We start from the raw sequence: 13767 nt of genomic DNA, 5'->3' as shown, positions 1-13767 counted from the left end.
TCAGTTCGCAAGGAACTGTAAAAATCATAGCTCCCAAATCCGCACTTCACACACTCACATCTGTGCCTGTACACACATGCACAGATGTGTAAAAGTGTCCTTGAGAGGCAATGAGTCAAAGATCAGTTACATCAATGATACATTACTACAACAAAACTATAAGACATGATATATGTATAGGGCAATGTCAAATTGAATATTTAAGAAAGATTACAAGTGAGATCAGTTTTAAAAAGAAACAAAAATGAGCAATTAGGCAAAAAGAAATCATCCTAAAGTTGTAACCCATAAGATTTGAGATACGGTGTTTCTAGTGGCCACTTTGGCGGTAAAATGTAATTGCAGGTTTGAGGTCACTTGACTCTTTTTGCTCTTTTCTAAACTTTATTGACACACATTCATCTCTCTACTTATCTACTTACCCTCTTAAATCCATACACACACACACACACACACGTTCCTATTACACTTCTGTCCTTACTACAAGTCTGACTCACAAGTCGAAAGTTCCCGATTTCCGATTACAATGAAACGCAGCATATGCATCAGTGACAAGCTCCACATGGGCAGACCAACCGCTGCTGACTGGCATAAACGGCGTCATTAACATGGCAGAGCGTTTGCATTTAAGGAGGAAATGTTGCCACAGACACAGGGATTGGAATATTAGGCTAAGAGGCAAACAAGTGCTTTCATTCGTGGGTCATATGATCAATTACCATTGTTTTAACTCGATCTTTGAGAGATAGTAACTAAACAGACGATTAACTAGATGAAATTCTTACGGATTATAACTTTTTGCTGCATATGATAGTGGGTATATGAATGCGGATTGAGTTTGTGGTGTTTACCCAAGTAAAGACACTAGCACACTGGTACGAGTCCATTGTCCATTTGTTTCAAATCTTTGTTAAGAAGTAAATGTGAATGTATCACTAGAAATTTTATTTACTATATAGTATTCATTTATTTTATGTACAGTTTGGAAGTATTTATGTAATGTTGTTTTGTTTTATCTTTTGTGTGGCACCCAGAAAGAGTGGTTGTTACTACGGTAACAGCTAATAGGGATCCTAAATAAAATAAAATAGATGATGTGTGTGGGGTTTTCACAGCTACAGATGTTGAGTATGATTGGTTAAGTAGTGACTTGGGATTTCTGTGACTCTCACAGATTGAAACTGCACCAAAGGATGAGTGAGATTGATACATCAGAGAGAAAAGTGTGTGTGTGTGAGTGTGTGTGTGTTTGTTTATGAGTGCTGCATGTGATGAAAGTGTGTGCTGACGCTTATTCTGAGCATTTTTGGTTGCTTTCTTGTGTGTTTTTGTGTGTGCAGGTTTGTTTCAGCAGGGAAGAACCTAATGACAGTTAAGCAGCAAGCAAAACTACAAGGATAGCCTTGCTTCCATGGCAACATGTGGTGGCGACTGCGTGTGTCTGCAGAGGTCAGTGCTTTAATTATCTGACTGATGATAATGGGCAAGTCATTAAGAAAGATAAGATAAGATATAATACACCTTTATTGATCCCTGACAGGGACATTTGTTCAAAAGAGAGAAAGAGAGAGACAACGAAGGGGAGAGAGGGAGTGAAGAAAAGATGATGTAAGAGCCTCTAAAGCCTATATTTGTGTTTGGTAAAATGTTGTTATCATGTTATATGTGTTCTAATATTATTTCAGTTTATACATACGTTTATGTATATTTTGAATAGTGTATAATAGGTGAACTATGCTATTTTGTCTTTAAAGCTGTACTCCGTAATATTTTCATCTATTTAGTTACCTTTTAAGTTAATATCTATGAAAGTGTGAGTTAAAGCAATGGTGAATGATCATATGACCCACTTATGAAAGTACTTCTACTTGCCTTTTTGATGAGTATTCCGAACCCCCCCCCCCCCCGCCCCCCCCCGCGACCCGACCCCGGATAAGCGGTTGAAGATGAGATGAGATGAGATGACATGAGATGAGATGAGATTCTAATCTCCGTGTCTGTGGTGACATCTGTGGGCTGGATGTAAATACGCTGCCATGTTAGTGACGCTGCTGACAGCGGTTGGTATGCCGGCCCAGATCCTCACCAACGGCTATTCTGCGTTCACTCGTATCGGAGAAATATAGAATATTATGCATCATCTGGAAGGATCATCAACAGTACAAGTTTTATTCAACCACATGTAATCTGAAATCGAAAAATCCCATTTTTTGAGTCAGGCTTGCAGTATAGGTAGAAGTATAATAAAAGCGTGTGTGTGTGTGTGTGGATTTAAGAGAGTAACATGTAGGGGACAGACTGGAAGTAGAGAGGTGAATGTGTTTCAATATATGTTGTAATGCTGAATACCCCAACGTTTTATGTTGGGAATCTACAATATGAGTCCCCAGCATTTAGAAACTGCCAGATGCTAACTACCATATGTTGGGCAATATGCACACTTAGCAATAATAAGCATAATCGCTATAAACCCCTATATGGAAAATATCAGAGCAACTGCTTGGCTGATAAGAACAATTTTGGAGTGGTTTTGGGGTTTTGAGAATGCTGAATTAGTCTTTGACATTTTCAGTATTAAAAATGTTTCAGTGTTTCAAAGATTTTAACTCCTAGTGGGTTGATTTTGATGAATCTTGAGTCATTTAGACATTTTAGGGGACACTGAATTGCTTGGATTTAACAGATAACATATGCATTTGAAATATTTGAAAAAAAAACTTGGTTATAAATTGTTGCAGAACACAGCTATTGAAATGATGCAGAGTGTGTACGTTGTGGGGCATCAGCGGCTCGAGTGATAGAGTGAAGAGTCTTCCACTCAGCGGAAGACTAGGAGTTCGATCCCTGGCTCTTCCAGTCGGCGTGTTTAAGTGTCCTTGGGCAAGATACGGAACCCCAAATTGCTCCCCAAAGCTGTGCCATCAGTGTGCGAATGTGCATCTGAATGATTAGAATAGATCCCGATGAGCAGGTGGCACCTTGAATGGCAGCCGCTGCCATCAGTGTGTGTGTGTGTGTGTGTGTGTGTATGTGTGAGTTTGAGAGGAAGGGTGAATGTGTTGAGTGGTCAAAAGACAAGTCCTTTAGCTTTACCATATACAATACATGGTGACTCACGATGTTAGATGGGTAGAACCAAGGGGCTCGCTCCAAAACAGTCATTCCTTATACACCCCCATGTTAAAATGTAAAAGTTAAAAGTGTATTTGTTGGTGAAACGTGGATGTTTCACACATCTTTAACCCAGCAGCACAGAAGATCTATACAATCACCCAGTTTCAAGAATGGTGTCACTAATTCAGTATCTGAGAGTTTGCTCTGACCGGAGCAGCGAGGAGCTCTCCATCTCCCGCCGGAGCTCTGACTGCAGCTTAAGGTGGCAGTGTGTTTTCCTCCGCTGTGGCAGCAGTCGGAGCTCCTGCAAGAGCCAGAAAGCTCGGCACCGGACTGCAGCGGCTTGCTGATTCAGTCAGGAGCAGAGCTGCCCCACCGCTCCCTTCTGATGAGTTGACAGCTGGAGCTCACTGGCACTCTGCTGCTGAGGCAGAGTTTCAGTTTGACTGACTCTGACTTTAAACTTCACTTTGACTTCGAAACTAACCGGCGTGCAAGAAAACAGGGCGGAATCACAGATTTTTACGTTTTTATGTTTATAGTATGTGGTGGATTTGGCAAGCTAGCGAGCAAACTAGCCAGTCAGTTATCCCAGCAAACCGCCAGTCAGACCACAGCAGCTTTAACCAATCACAGCAGCGTAGGGTGGGACTAGGCTGAACACACAGGGACAATTACAAGAACAGATATGCTTTCAATTTGCCTTTAACACTAATGGAGGAGAAGAAAATAAATATCGTAGAAATACCGATAGCGATACTGTTTGTCATGAAGCGGTACCCGGTACCCTTCCCTACCTATTATGTATCTATAATACATAATATGCTTTTATGCTGTCATGTTTTAAAGGCCTGTGATGATTATCGCTGTGCTATGTTGTCCGTAATGTGACTTTATGTTAATCTAACTGTGCTGATTGACCGCTATACAGTACATAGTTTTGTATTTACTGCATGCCTTTCACACATATTACTTTGGATGGTGCAACCTTACACCTTAAAGCTGTTTATCCTGTTCAGCTGTCAATATTTTGTTTTCAATGTTAGCCTGTGTGTTTTTGTAGTTGTAGTTGTTTTATTGGCCAATTTAACATGTGGCCCGAGGGACTACAGTTAAAAATGAGCCTTTCTGCTAACACTGGCACATTTGCAGTAGTAACGGATAAATAATAAAGAAACAATTACAATCGGTAACTAAGTTCTCAGTGTAAAGCTCAGAGGGTTTCAACAAAGTAGCATTACAGTGCAGATACTTTATCAGCATTCCAACAACACAAAAGCACTTTGTCTTTATCTTATCCCTTGTCAGTGAGCATCTCAGTTTTAAAAGCACAGGGACAACAGAGATAAAGACTGAGTGTGTATAAGTAGGCCTATAGAAGTAAAAGAGAGAACAGCAGGGTTCAAGTACTTGAGTAAGAACACATTTCAGAGAAGTGATAATTAAGAGTTATAATTGTAAGGAAGAGCTGATTGAAAGCCCCTCCTCCATTAGTGCGTGTGCTCAGGACAGCGAGGACGGGAAATGATTGCACTCTCAAATGTCAGTCCTAATGGCATTCTCCCCTCCTCAGTATTCTCCACTGGTGTGTAACACAAACATCTCTAGGTGTTCAGTGACCTCTGTTACTCAGCCAGTCCATTCATTTCTCTCTATCCCTCAGGCCAAACCCTTGCAGCTCCCAGGAATCTGTTTCATCACAGCTGGTTCTTTTTTTCCATTTTGACAGAAAACCAGAGTGAGTCATTTGTAGGATTTTTAACCTGAACAAACCAATTTGGTAAAACAGCCAAGAGCTCACTGACAGTTTAATTTAAGATTTATAAAGAAGGCTCGTGGTTCAATTTATGATAGCTTTTACCATTGGTAACACTCATTCTGCCCTAAAAGCTGACTTTATTCTTTTATCAGTCTCTTCTTTTTTTTTAAATCTTGGTCCCTGAGTTGCAACTTCCTGCTGGTTCTCATTCCACTACCTAATCACAAACTGATTAAGAACTGGGACACTGAGGGAATGAAATGAGGTGCAATCAGCTAGCTGGTAGGACAGAGAGACAGTCCAGACTCTCATCCCTGAGGACCAAAGCTGTCAGACTGACGTGACCAGACCATTTTCTTAAATCTAAACAGCTAATGGCTAAAACAGCATTATTTTGTCTAAACTTTACATTTAACTTCACATTCTCAGTCAAATTTCGAATGTTTACAACTCTCAAGGCCCTCCCCCACTACCACCGAGCTCCTCTGCTCCCTCCCGTTGAGTGCTCGTCAGTGTGTGTGCACCTCCTGTGAACGCACTGCGCTGAGTGGACAGGATGACACGGGCGTGGTGGATTTTCGCAAAACAAGCTCTAGGTGCGTGAAGAGAGGTGCGTCTTTTTTCTCTAAAACCGGATGATTTATGTTGTTCTGTCGGAGCATAGTGTCGGTTTCAGTGAATGTGATTAAAAAAATGTTTGCGTCTGCAGCTTTAATGGGTAACTTACTTGTTCCATTCCGTTTTTTGGTAGCATAAAACTTTTCTTCTCTGGGAATATACAGCGATTTTTGGCAATGTAGGGTTCATTAAAAAAAGATTTGCTTTTCTAAAAGGAATAATATTGGGGTAGGTTATATGAACAAGTTTGATGATATGTATGGAGAATGAGCTATGAGTCGATTAGATTATCTTAGCAAAATGACAATTCTGCCTGTTAAAAGGCAAAGTTTTTCCTCTCCTTTCACAGAAAAAAAAGAGAAAAATACATGGTTGAAGGGATGGAAACGAACCTGGACTGTACATGTAACAGCACGATCTTGAGGCAACTTCTTTGCTGAAGGTGAGTAAATGTCACAAACATCCCAATTGTCGAGTATATAACGTCACGCTCGCAAAATTCAAACTCATTAACAAACAAAGTCATTGACAAAGGTAATTATGATATGACAGTCTGTTGTTAGTATGCTAGAGATTTTTCCCAAATGACTGTCCCTGCATTCATTATGCAGAACAAGATATCGGAACCTAAATATTGAACATGTTTAAAATTTACGTTTTGAAATCGGCACGGCCAGGATGGACCTTTGAGAAGTTCCGGGAATATGCAAAACACTCTTAACATTAGGGAAGGGAAAGCTGGAAAGATAAACTTTAGAGTCATCAAAGATTGGGCCTTGGCTGAAGAGTGTTTCGAGGCAGGGGGAGGATCGGACCCAAAATCAGCTTGATTCTCAGGTGGTGTGTGGCCGCTTTAAGAAGGAAATAAACAACCATATAGGACAACTTTTGGGATACAAGGAGTTGCATTGTTTTGCATTTGGTAGAAACTGACCACCGCCAGCCACTGCGCCAAGCTAGCGTATTCCAGACCAGTCAGTCTAAGAGCATATAACACACATTTTTGGCAGCCTAGTATATAAAGGTTGTGAAACCCCACGGAGTATGGTGTACCTGGGAGCTGCTCGTCTCCAGACTCTGGACCAGACGGTCCCAGCGCTGGGCAAAGCTATCCAGCCTGGCCTCCAGTTTGCTGGCCACTTCTTTGTTCTTGACACTGGACAACAGGTCTTGACTCATGGCACACAGCTTGTCCATGGTAGGGCGCTTGACCTCCAGGTCTGCCTTCACCGTCTAGTGGAGCATACATACAAAACCAACAAAGGATAGGGATTTAAGCGTTCCTTGTTTTTTTTTAGGATCTTCACTTATAGTTGCTTAACATTACCCCTTTTTGCTAAATGAAAGGAATAGTAGATCTGTTACAGGGAGACTCACAGCAAGACGACGGAGGCAGGCCACCATCTCTGCTTGGTCCTTCAGGTTGGACGTCTTGATGGAGCGAACCAGCTCCTCCTTCTGAGTCAGCCAGGAGTCAAATAAACACTGAGGAGATGAGAAGATGATACAGAGGCACAGGGAGGGAGAGGAAAGTGGAGATGAGAATTGGAAAGGAAAAGAGGAGAAGGAAAGAGGAGACAATGACAGGAGGGGAACAGAAGAAAAAAGATGAGAGGAAAAAAAGGAAAGGGAAGAGGAGGAGAGGCACAAGGAGAGGGAGAGGAGAGGAAAGAGAGATATATTAGAAGCATTTCCCATAACAATATTTGGTCTCCCCTCTGCAGCAACTGCATGTACTGGGAGAAAGGTCACGATCCCCCAGGAGAACACACATTTTATTCAGGAAGAGAACTGAGCAGAGGTGATGAGAGGCAATGAAAGAGGACAGAAAAGGAGAGTAAAACAAGTGGAAAGAATAGAAAAGAAGCAGTAGAGGAGATCCATAAAAACTCGAGAGAATAGATTGGTAGAACGCAGAAACAAGAAGAATGGATGGATGGATTGATGGATGGATGGGTGAGAGGCAGAGGGGAAGAGACGGAGCAGGAGGAGAATGACATGGAATCATGTGGGAGGTGGTGCACTTGAAGCCATTGTATCCCGTTGGTACAGGCAGCCCTTGACTGTAGCATCCTCCCCAGGCCTAATGTCTGTGACAGCATCTCTCCCTCTGCCCGGGTTAACAAGGTGAATATTTCTGTTATCAGCACACAGACAGTTCATTTGCTACCAGAGCCCGGGGGCGCTAGTTGAACAAGCATTTAGCCAGAGATCGGGGGAAAATTGAATTCAATGTATTTCCTGATGTTTTGAATAATTAATCAAATTAAATTAGGTTCTTATGGATGTCTGGAAGCCATCACAGCCAATGATACTTCATTATAAAACACAGTAGCGAGGTTATTTCATGAGCAATTTGTACTGTATCTGTGTAAATGAGCAATTACTCTTCATAAAATGGCCCCTGCTTCCTCTAGTACCAACATTTTTAGCAAATTAAATACAGAACAATGCAAATATACATAAACACAAACTTTAAAACAGTAAGAGTCCATCAAACACAAACTGAATTATCTAGATTTTTAAAACATTTTGTAATGTTATTGTAAAATATCCGCAAACTAATCTCTTAAAATGTCACAATAAAGGGATAATGATAAAAAAAAATAGTAAACAAAGGGTGACGATGAGCTGAAGGGCAGCAAATCCAAACCAGTTCTGGGCTGTTAATTAAGGATGATCAGTTAATCGTGTATAATCCGATGTTGTGATTTTAGCTCCCTCAATTTTTAATCACAGAACATGAGCAAATCCAATATCATGACACATTTAATTTCCTTTACAGAGTCTAAACTGCAAAGACACTAACAAAGGAAAGAGAAATTATGATGGCGTGAAAGTCACTCAAAGAGAGCATCTCATTAAAAATTCTAATAATATATAATATTATATATAACATCTTCTATGCCTCACGCCAAGTCCATCTTGCCATTTTTATTAATGCTTTTATCATTGTAATCGCTTGTAACATTGATTTTGTAAATGCAATATTAAAAAAAAAATACAAATTTTTAGATTTTTAGGCTATAAAGTCATGTTGTAACCTTACAACTCCAATAATTGCTTTGCGGTTGTCCAGGCTTATACAGCAGTGAAGACTCTGAAGGAATTTAATGAATGCTTCACACACATCTTCAACCGAGTAGAAGATCTCTACAATCAGCGCAGTTTCAAGACTAGTGTCACCAATTCAGTATCTTACCAAATGTGTCCCCTTCTGTCCCTGGGTTATGGCACTGAATAATGGCCAGTATCATTAATATGTCACAGTTGGGGACGGGCGTGAGTTATTGATTCCTCCAGTCGTCATGGTTTCAAATGAACTTGATTGGTAAACGACAGCACTCAAGTTTTTTTATGTGTGCACACGTGTGTGCCCGCGCACGCAGCACATGTTGCTACTGCGCTTTACCCGAGACACAAACACCTTTCATTTTTGGAACTGTGAAATGTTGTCATAATTAGCGTAAGAATTCTTGAGTTATGGTCAAATATACATTTTGTTATGTCCCAGTGACCTTGACCTTTGCATTCACAAGAATAGAATGGAAAACTCAGGCAATTTCTGAGATCTGCTCACAATCCATGGAGAATCCAGATAAAGTTGTTTGCCATTTTAATTTAGCGCGTTGCTAACATATGCTTATTAACACGAAACATAAATTACAGCTGAGGCTTTTGGCAATGTTATATAATGCGTTGATAGAATGTGAAATATTTCTTACACTTGTGTAGTGCAAAAAAGTACCTGGAATTTGATCAGGGGTTTATATCAGACTTCAACAGTCTGAGTTAGACAAATCAAGTGACAGCTTCCAAAGTTACAGACATTGAAGTATAAAAAATCCCTCTTTTGGGGACTATCCTTGCATGAATATGAAGTCTGTTCCAGCTTCAATTGCTCTGAAAGCCTGCAGAATGTTAGAGCAGACACGATCTGGATGATCTAATCTCATTATATATGCAGAAAATACTGCTGTGATCCTGCCCCAGCTCCTCACACACACACACACACACACACACACACACACACACACACACACACACACACACACACACACACACGCTCATACCTGTTCATTAGTGAAGTGCTGCCATTTCAGTAAAATCTCCTGAAGCAGGATCCAGCGTTCTTCTGTCCATCTACAAATGGCTGCCCAGCGGTCACCTAGCACCTGCACACAGACAGACACACACACAAATAATCTTAATGTCTACATTAACACCAAAAAAATCCTCTGGAATATTTTCCCCTGAGGGACTAAAACGATTTTTTTAGCTGCCCACAATGCAGTTTGATTCTCGTTCCTCTGCGTCCCAAAGGAAGACGGCTGATCATGATTGTAGAAGGGCATAAAAATGAAGTGACAACAGGGACATGATATGTTTTTATTCTATTCAAGTGATTGGAGTCAATTGAGTGTAAATAATAACAACAAGTTTTTGTGAATTTATATATATTCATATATACACCAAGTTCTACACTATGGAAGCATATAAAGGCTGTAATGCTCAGTCACTAAACAGTCTGCATGGAGTGCTGTTCGGGCAAACACACACACACACACACACACACACGCACACACACACACACACACAGACACACACACACACACACACACACACACACACACACACACACGCATGCATTACCAACAGTGGACTTTCAGGAGAGAGAGAGCGAGCGGCTATGGGCTGTAAAAGTTTATTTTTCCTGTCTCCGTTGAATCGGCATATTGGCAGCTGGCTGTTAGCTGTTAGCTGAGCAAAATGGGAGAGACACTCGTCCGTTCCATTTAACTGGCACAGACAAAACCCACAGTGTATCCACTGAACAAAGTCATCAGAGTGACAGAGAGACAAAGAAAGGGGAGGGCGGGTGAGGGAAGGGAGGAAATGAAAAGACAATGAGATGCAAAAAAGTGAGAGACAAGCCAGTGGGTAAAAAACAGAATTGGAGAGAGAGGCTCCGCAGGTTAATCTTAAGACGAATGGCCTGTGATTAATCAAGTGACAGTTCAACAGCGGGGAGAAGCCAGGGAAGGCGCCTTCTATTTGCATTTGTGCATTCCGACACACACTGCTCCCTCTCATCTCCGCATCGCTCTTATCTTGTATATAGTTATAAATCGCACGGCAGGAAACAACAGCAGCGAACCTCCAGAGAGTCACGCGCATAGTTGCATTTGGTGCCCGATGATTTTAAGTGTGATTATGCTTTGCATGCAGCACAGCCAATATGTGTTCCGCATTGTAATTGCTCAATACGATACGGTGAATTCATGATACTCTCAGCAGCATTGTGTCTTTGATATTAGTGCAAATTACATTTTTCTTCTGTTCTTTTTTTTTTCAAAGGCATTTCTGACTAATCTGCTTTCAGTAGAGAGCAGCTTCCTTTTATCCACATCTCCTTTTCTCCCCAAGGAGGAGCTTCAGCATCCAATTATCCAAGTTTCTTAATTTCCTCTTCGTGTCAGCGATGCCTAAATCTACCTCAGCATGCTTATTCGCACCTTCCCATAAGATAACAGACTGAACTTCCCAAGATAAAAATCCCTATGACTTTCCCTTTTCTCTTCGCATCAACATACTACTTTCCACTGAGGAAGCCCTCCATCACAGTTCATATCATATGCAGCTTAAGCACAACCTCCATCTGTAATCCAAGCTGCAGTCTGCTGTTAAAATACGCCGGATGCCGTTCATTTGTGATGTGAAAGCAAAGCGGGCCGGCCACATGACTCAGTGATAACAGAAGTATGACTTGAGCCTAAATGATTAAATCCATCTGGTGATCTTAAACCGTCAAAGAAGAAATTGGTTTAAACTATCTAACTATGGAATTGTGTTTCATCAGCATGGGAGCGCTGACATTTTTCCTCATCTTCAGTAAGAGAAACAAAAAAGTGTCCAATAAATGAGTTCCCTGTCAGTTACACCTCTGGGTTCATTTTTAATAAGTCAGTGTGAGCAAGAAACAGGTCAGAACAAAAAGTAGATCAAAAAAATTATATTTGATGTTCTCTTCCGTCTCCATCAAATGAGCCAAATTACAGATGTGAAAGATACTTCAGAGGGGAAAGAGTTCATGTGTTTCCATTCACCTGTTTTTATACACAACAAAACAGCTCCGATGCGTGCAGAGAGATGAGAAGCCTGTAACCTTCCTCAAATGAATATACAAAAATCCTCATGTTTTCCACGTGGCTTTCCATCTTTTGAGGTTTGAATGGTGCTCTTTTAATGAAGTCATCTAATTTAGCCCTTTTCTCCTGCAATGATTTAATGGCACCCGACTGGAGAATTAGCATCAACGACAGTTTATCTCGAGCTACTAATATTCACATGCATCCCACATTTTCTCTTGCAGCTCTACTCCAGGCTCAGAAAAGCTAAACCCTTAATGCAACAATAATTTATAGGGCATAAAGGACATTTTCTCTTCCACATCAAGGTCAGTGGTCAGGGTAGCAACACTGCGGCTCGTTGGGAAGTGATTCAGTGGCACAGATGCTGCTCTACTTTATCTAACATTCTTGTATCGACAGATCGGCCGGTCAATTACAGAGGGGGATACCTTCCAACATCTGAATCCTGGAAAAAGATGGTAATAGTATGAAGGGAGCGGGAATAAGGTTCCCTGAAAGTGTTCTCTAATTTTTGAAATGTGTGTGTTCTGTTCTTGTCACAAAATAAAGGTTTTCGTTGAAGTGCTTTGTTATTTAAAAAAAACATGCTAGTACAGCCTCGAGAATCACCTCTGCTAATAAAAACAGCAGAATGATAATAATGTAAGCCATTTTGTTGAGTTGCCTCTTGGAATGCTCTGAGTGAATCTGGTAAGCAGTGATGCAATATATATGTATGAGGCTTTTATTGTGAAAGGTAAGAATGGAAGTAAAGGTGCTATAATGCGTACCCGTATGGGCACATTGTTTAGTTACTGTCCAGCATTGCGTCTCTACAACTAGATGATAGCTACAGAATGAACGGGAGGAGATGCTCTGCTGTTTACTTACTGACTGGCTTTACTGACAAACTGGCTAGCTGCTTCGCTAACGTTACCTTGCTAGCACAGCTAATATATGTGATAAGGACTGGTGGCACGCCGGTCGTCAGGGACAGGATTATATTAACGGTATATTGAAAATGGAAAAATAATGGGGTCATTGTTTATCTACATTCTAGCTATTATTTCCCAAACTAGTTAGAGGGTAAGCTTACCATGGCGTACAGACACAGCATGCGTCTGGTCAGTCCCGTTGTCTCTATACATCCATGCTCAGTGCCGCTCAACTGTGATGCTCACAATCACGCGGCCCACATTTGCCATCATGCCCACCTAGTGCTGGATTGAGCGGTTTAAGTTTGCTTTTTCATGCTCCAATATGCTAATGCTACCTTTTGTCAGTGTTCGTAATGTGTCAGAACACGACAACTTGTGTTATCAGTTTCATTTTTGTGAGGTTTCTTTACACCAGCTGCATTTTACTAATTCATCGGATTTTGACCTGCGTGTTGTAAGAATGTTGCTTTAAACAACAAAACAGCACACAGATTCTTACTGACATTGAGTCATATCTTTTTGATCTTATCTTATGATTCCAGCTTTTTTGCATTATGGAAAAACTAGTGTTCATGTCAGTGCATATTGTAAAACATAAGTGCCGAAATCTATACATCTATGATGGGCCAATATCAGTCGATAAGTTATGGTAAACGGCTCTTTGAAGTTAGCCGGATCTCATTAGTGTGTTACTTTCTGAGATACTTTTTAAGGGGTGGGACTTAGTATTTATCTGTGATTATCAATCAAGCCTTGTCCAATGTGTCTGCTTGTTACGCATAGTAGATGAAAGTGTCAATAAAAGCGTGTTTTGTGTGTTTTCAGTGTAACTACTACTACTATTACTACTACTACTGCTGTTCTCACTGTCACAACAACAGGAGGAGGCGGCCACCAAGCACCGCGCATGAACCCGGCACTACAGATCTAGGGCAGGCAGTGAAATTTGGGCACAATGATACAAAGAACAGCTCTCAAGTACAACTGGGTCCCCTTCGTTCATTCCAAAGAGCCATTCAAAAGAACTGTTAGTTCGCTTCCTTCACAAACGTCACATCCCTACAGTCGATAGAATCAGTCAGGCTCTAATTAGAAAGCAGTGGCAATCATTATTCATTCAGCTTTATTGTTTGCAGTGTTTGGGAGTTTACAAGGTGAACAAAGGCCCGTACATCAGACGCTAAGACAAGCGTGAAGAATTAGCCGC

General features: G+C 41.0%; 1 protein-coding gene across 7 annotated transcripts in view; it reads right to left on the bottom strand.

Moving 5' to 3' along the window:
* The window catches only part of dmd (dystrophin), a 350545-nt gene that overhangs the window by 170417 nt on the left and 166361 nt on the right, over positions 1 to 13767 (bottom strand). For all 7 annotated transcript variants that reach the window (XM_083937926.1, XM_083937922.1, XM_083937924.1 and 4 more), the window contains exons 16-18: positions 9565 to 9666; positions 6869 to 6976; positions 6545 to 6724 (exon numbers count right to left, since the gene is read on the bottom strand). In XM_083937926.1, coding sequence (XP_083794052.1) covers positions 6545 to 6724; positions 6869 to 6976; positions 9565 to 9666 — 390 coding nt within the window. The remainder of the gene's footprint in view (positions 1 to 6544; positions 6725 to 6868; positions 6977 to 9564; positions 9667 to 13767) is intronic.

Source organism: Echiichthys vipera, assembly GCF_963691815.1.
Source record: "Echiichthys vipera genome assembly, chromosome: 23".
Classification (NCBI taxonomy): Eukaryota; Metazoa; Chordata; class Actinopteri; order Perciformes; family Trachinidae; genus Echiichthys; species Echiichthys vipera.
The sequence above is the reverse complement of the archived record's forward strand: the minus strand, read 5'-3'. Positions and strand labels throughout refer to the sequence as shown.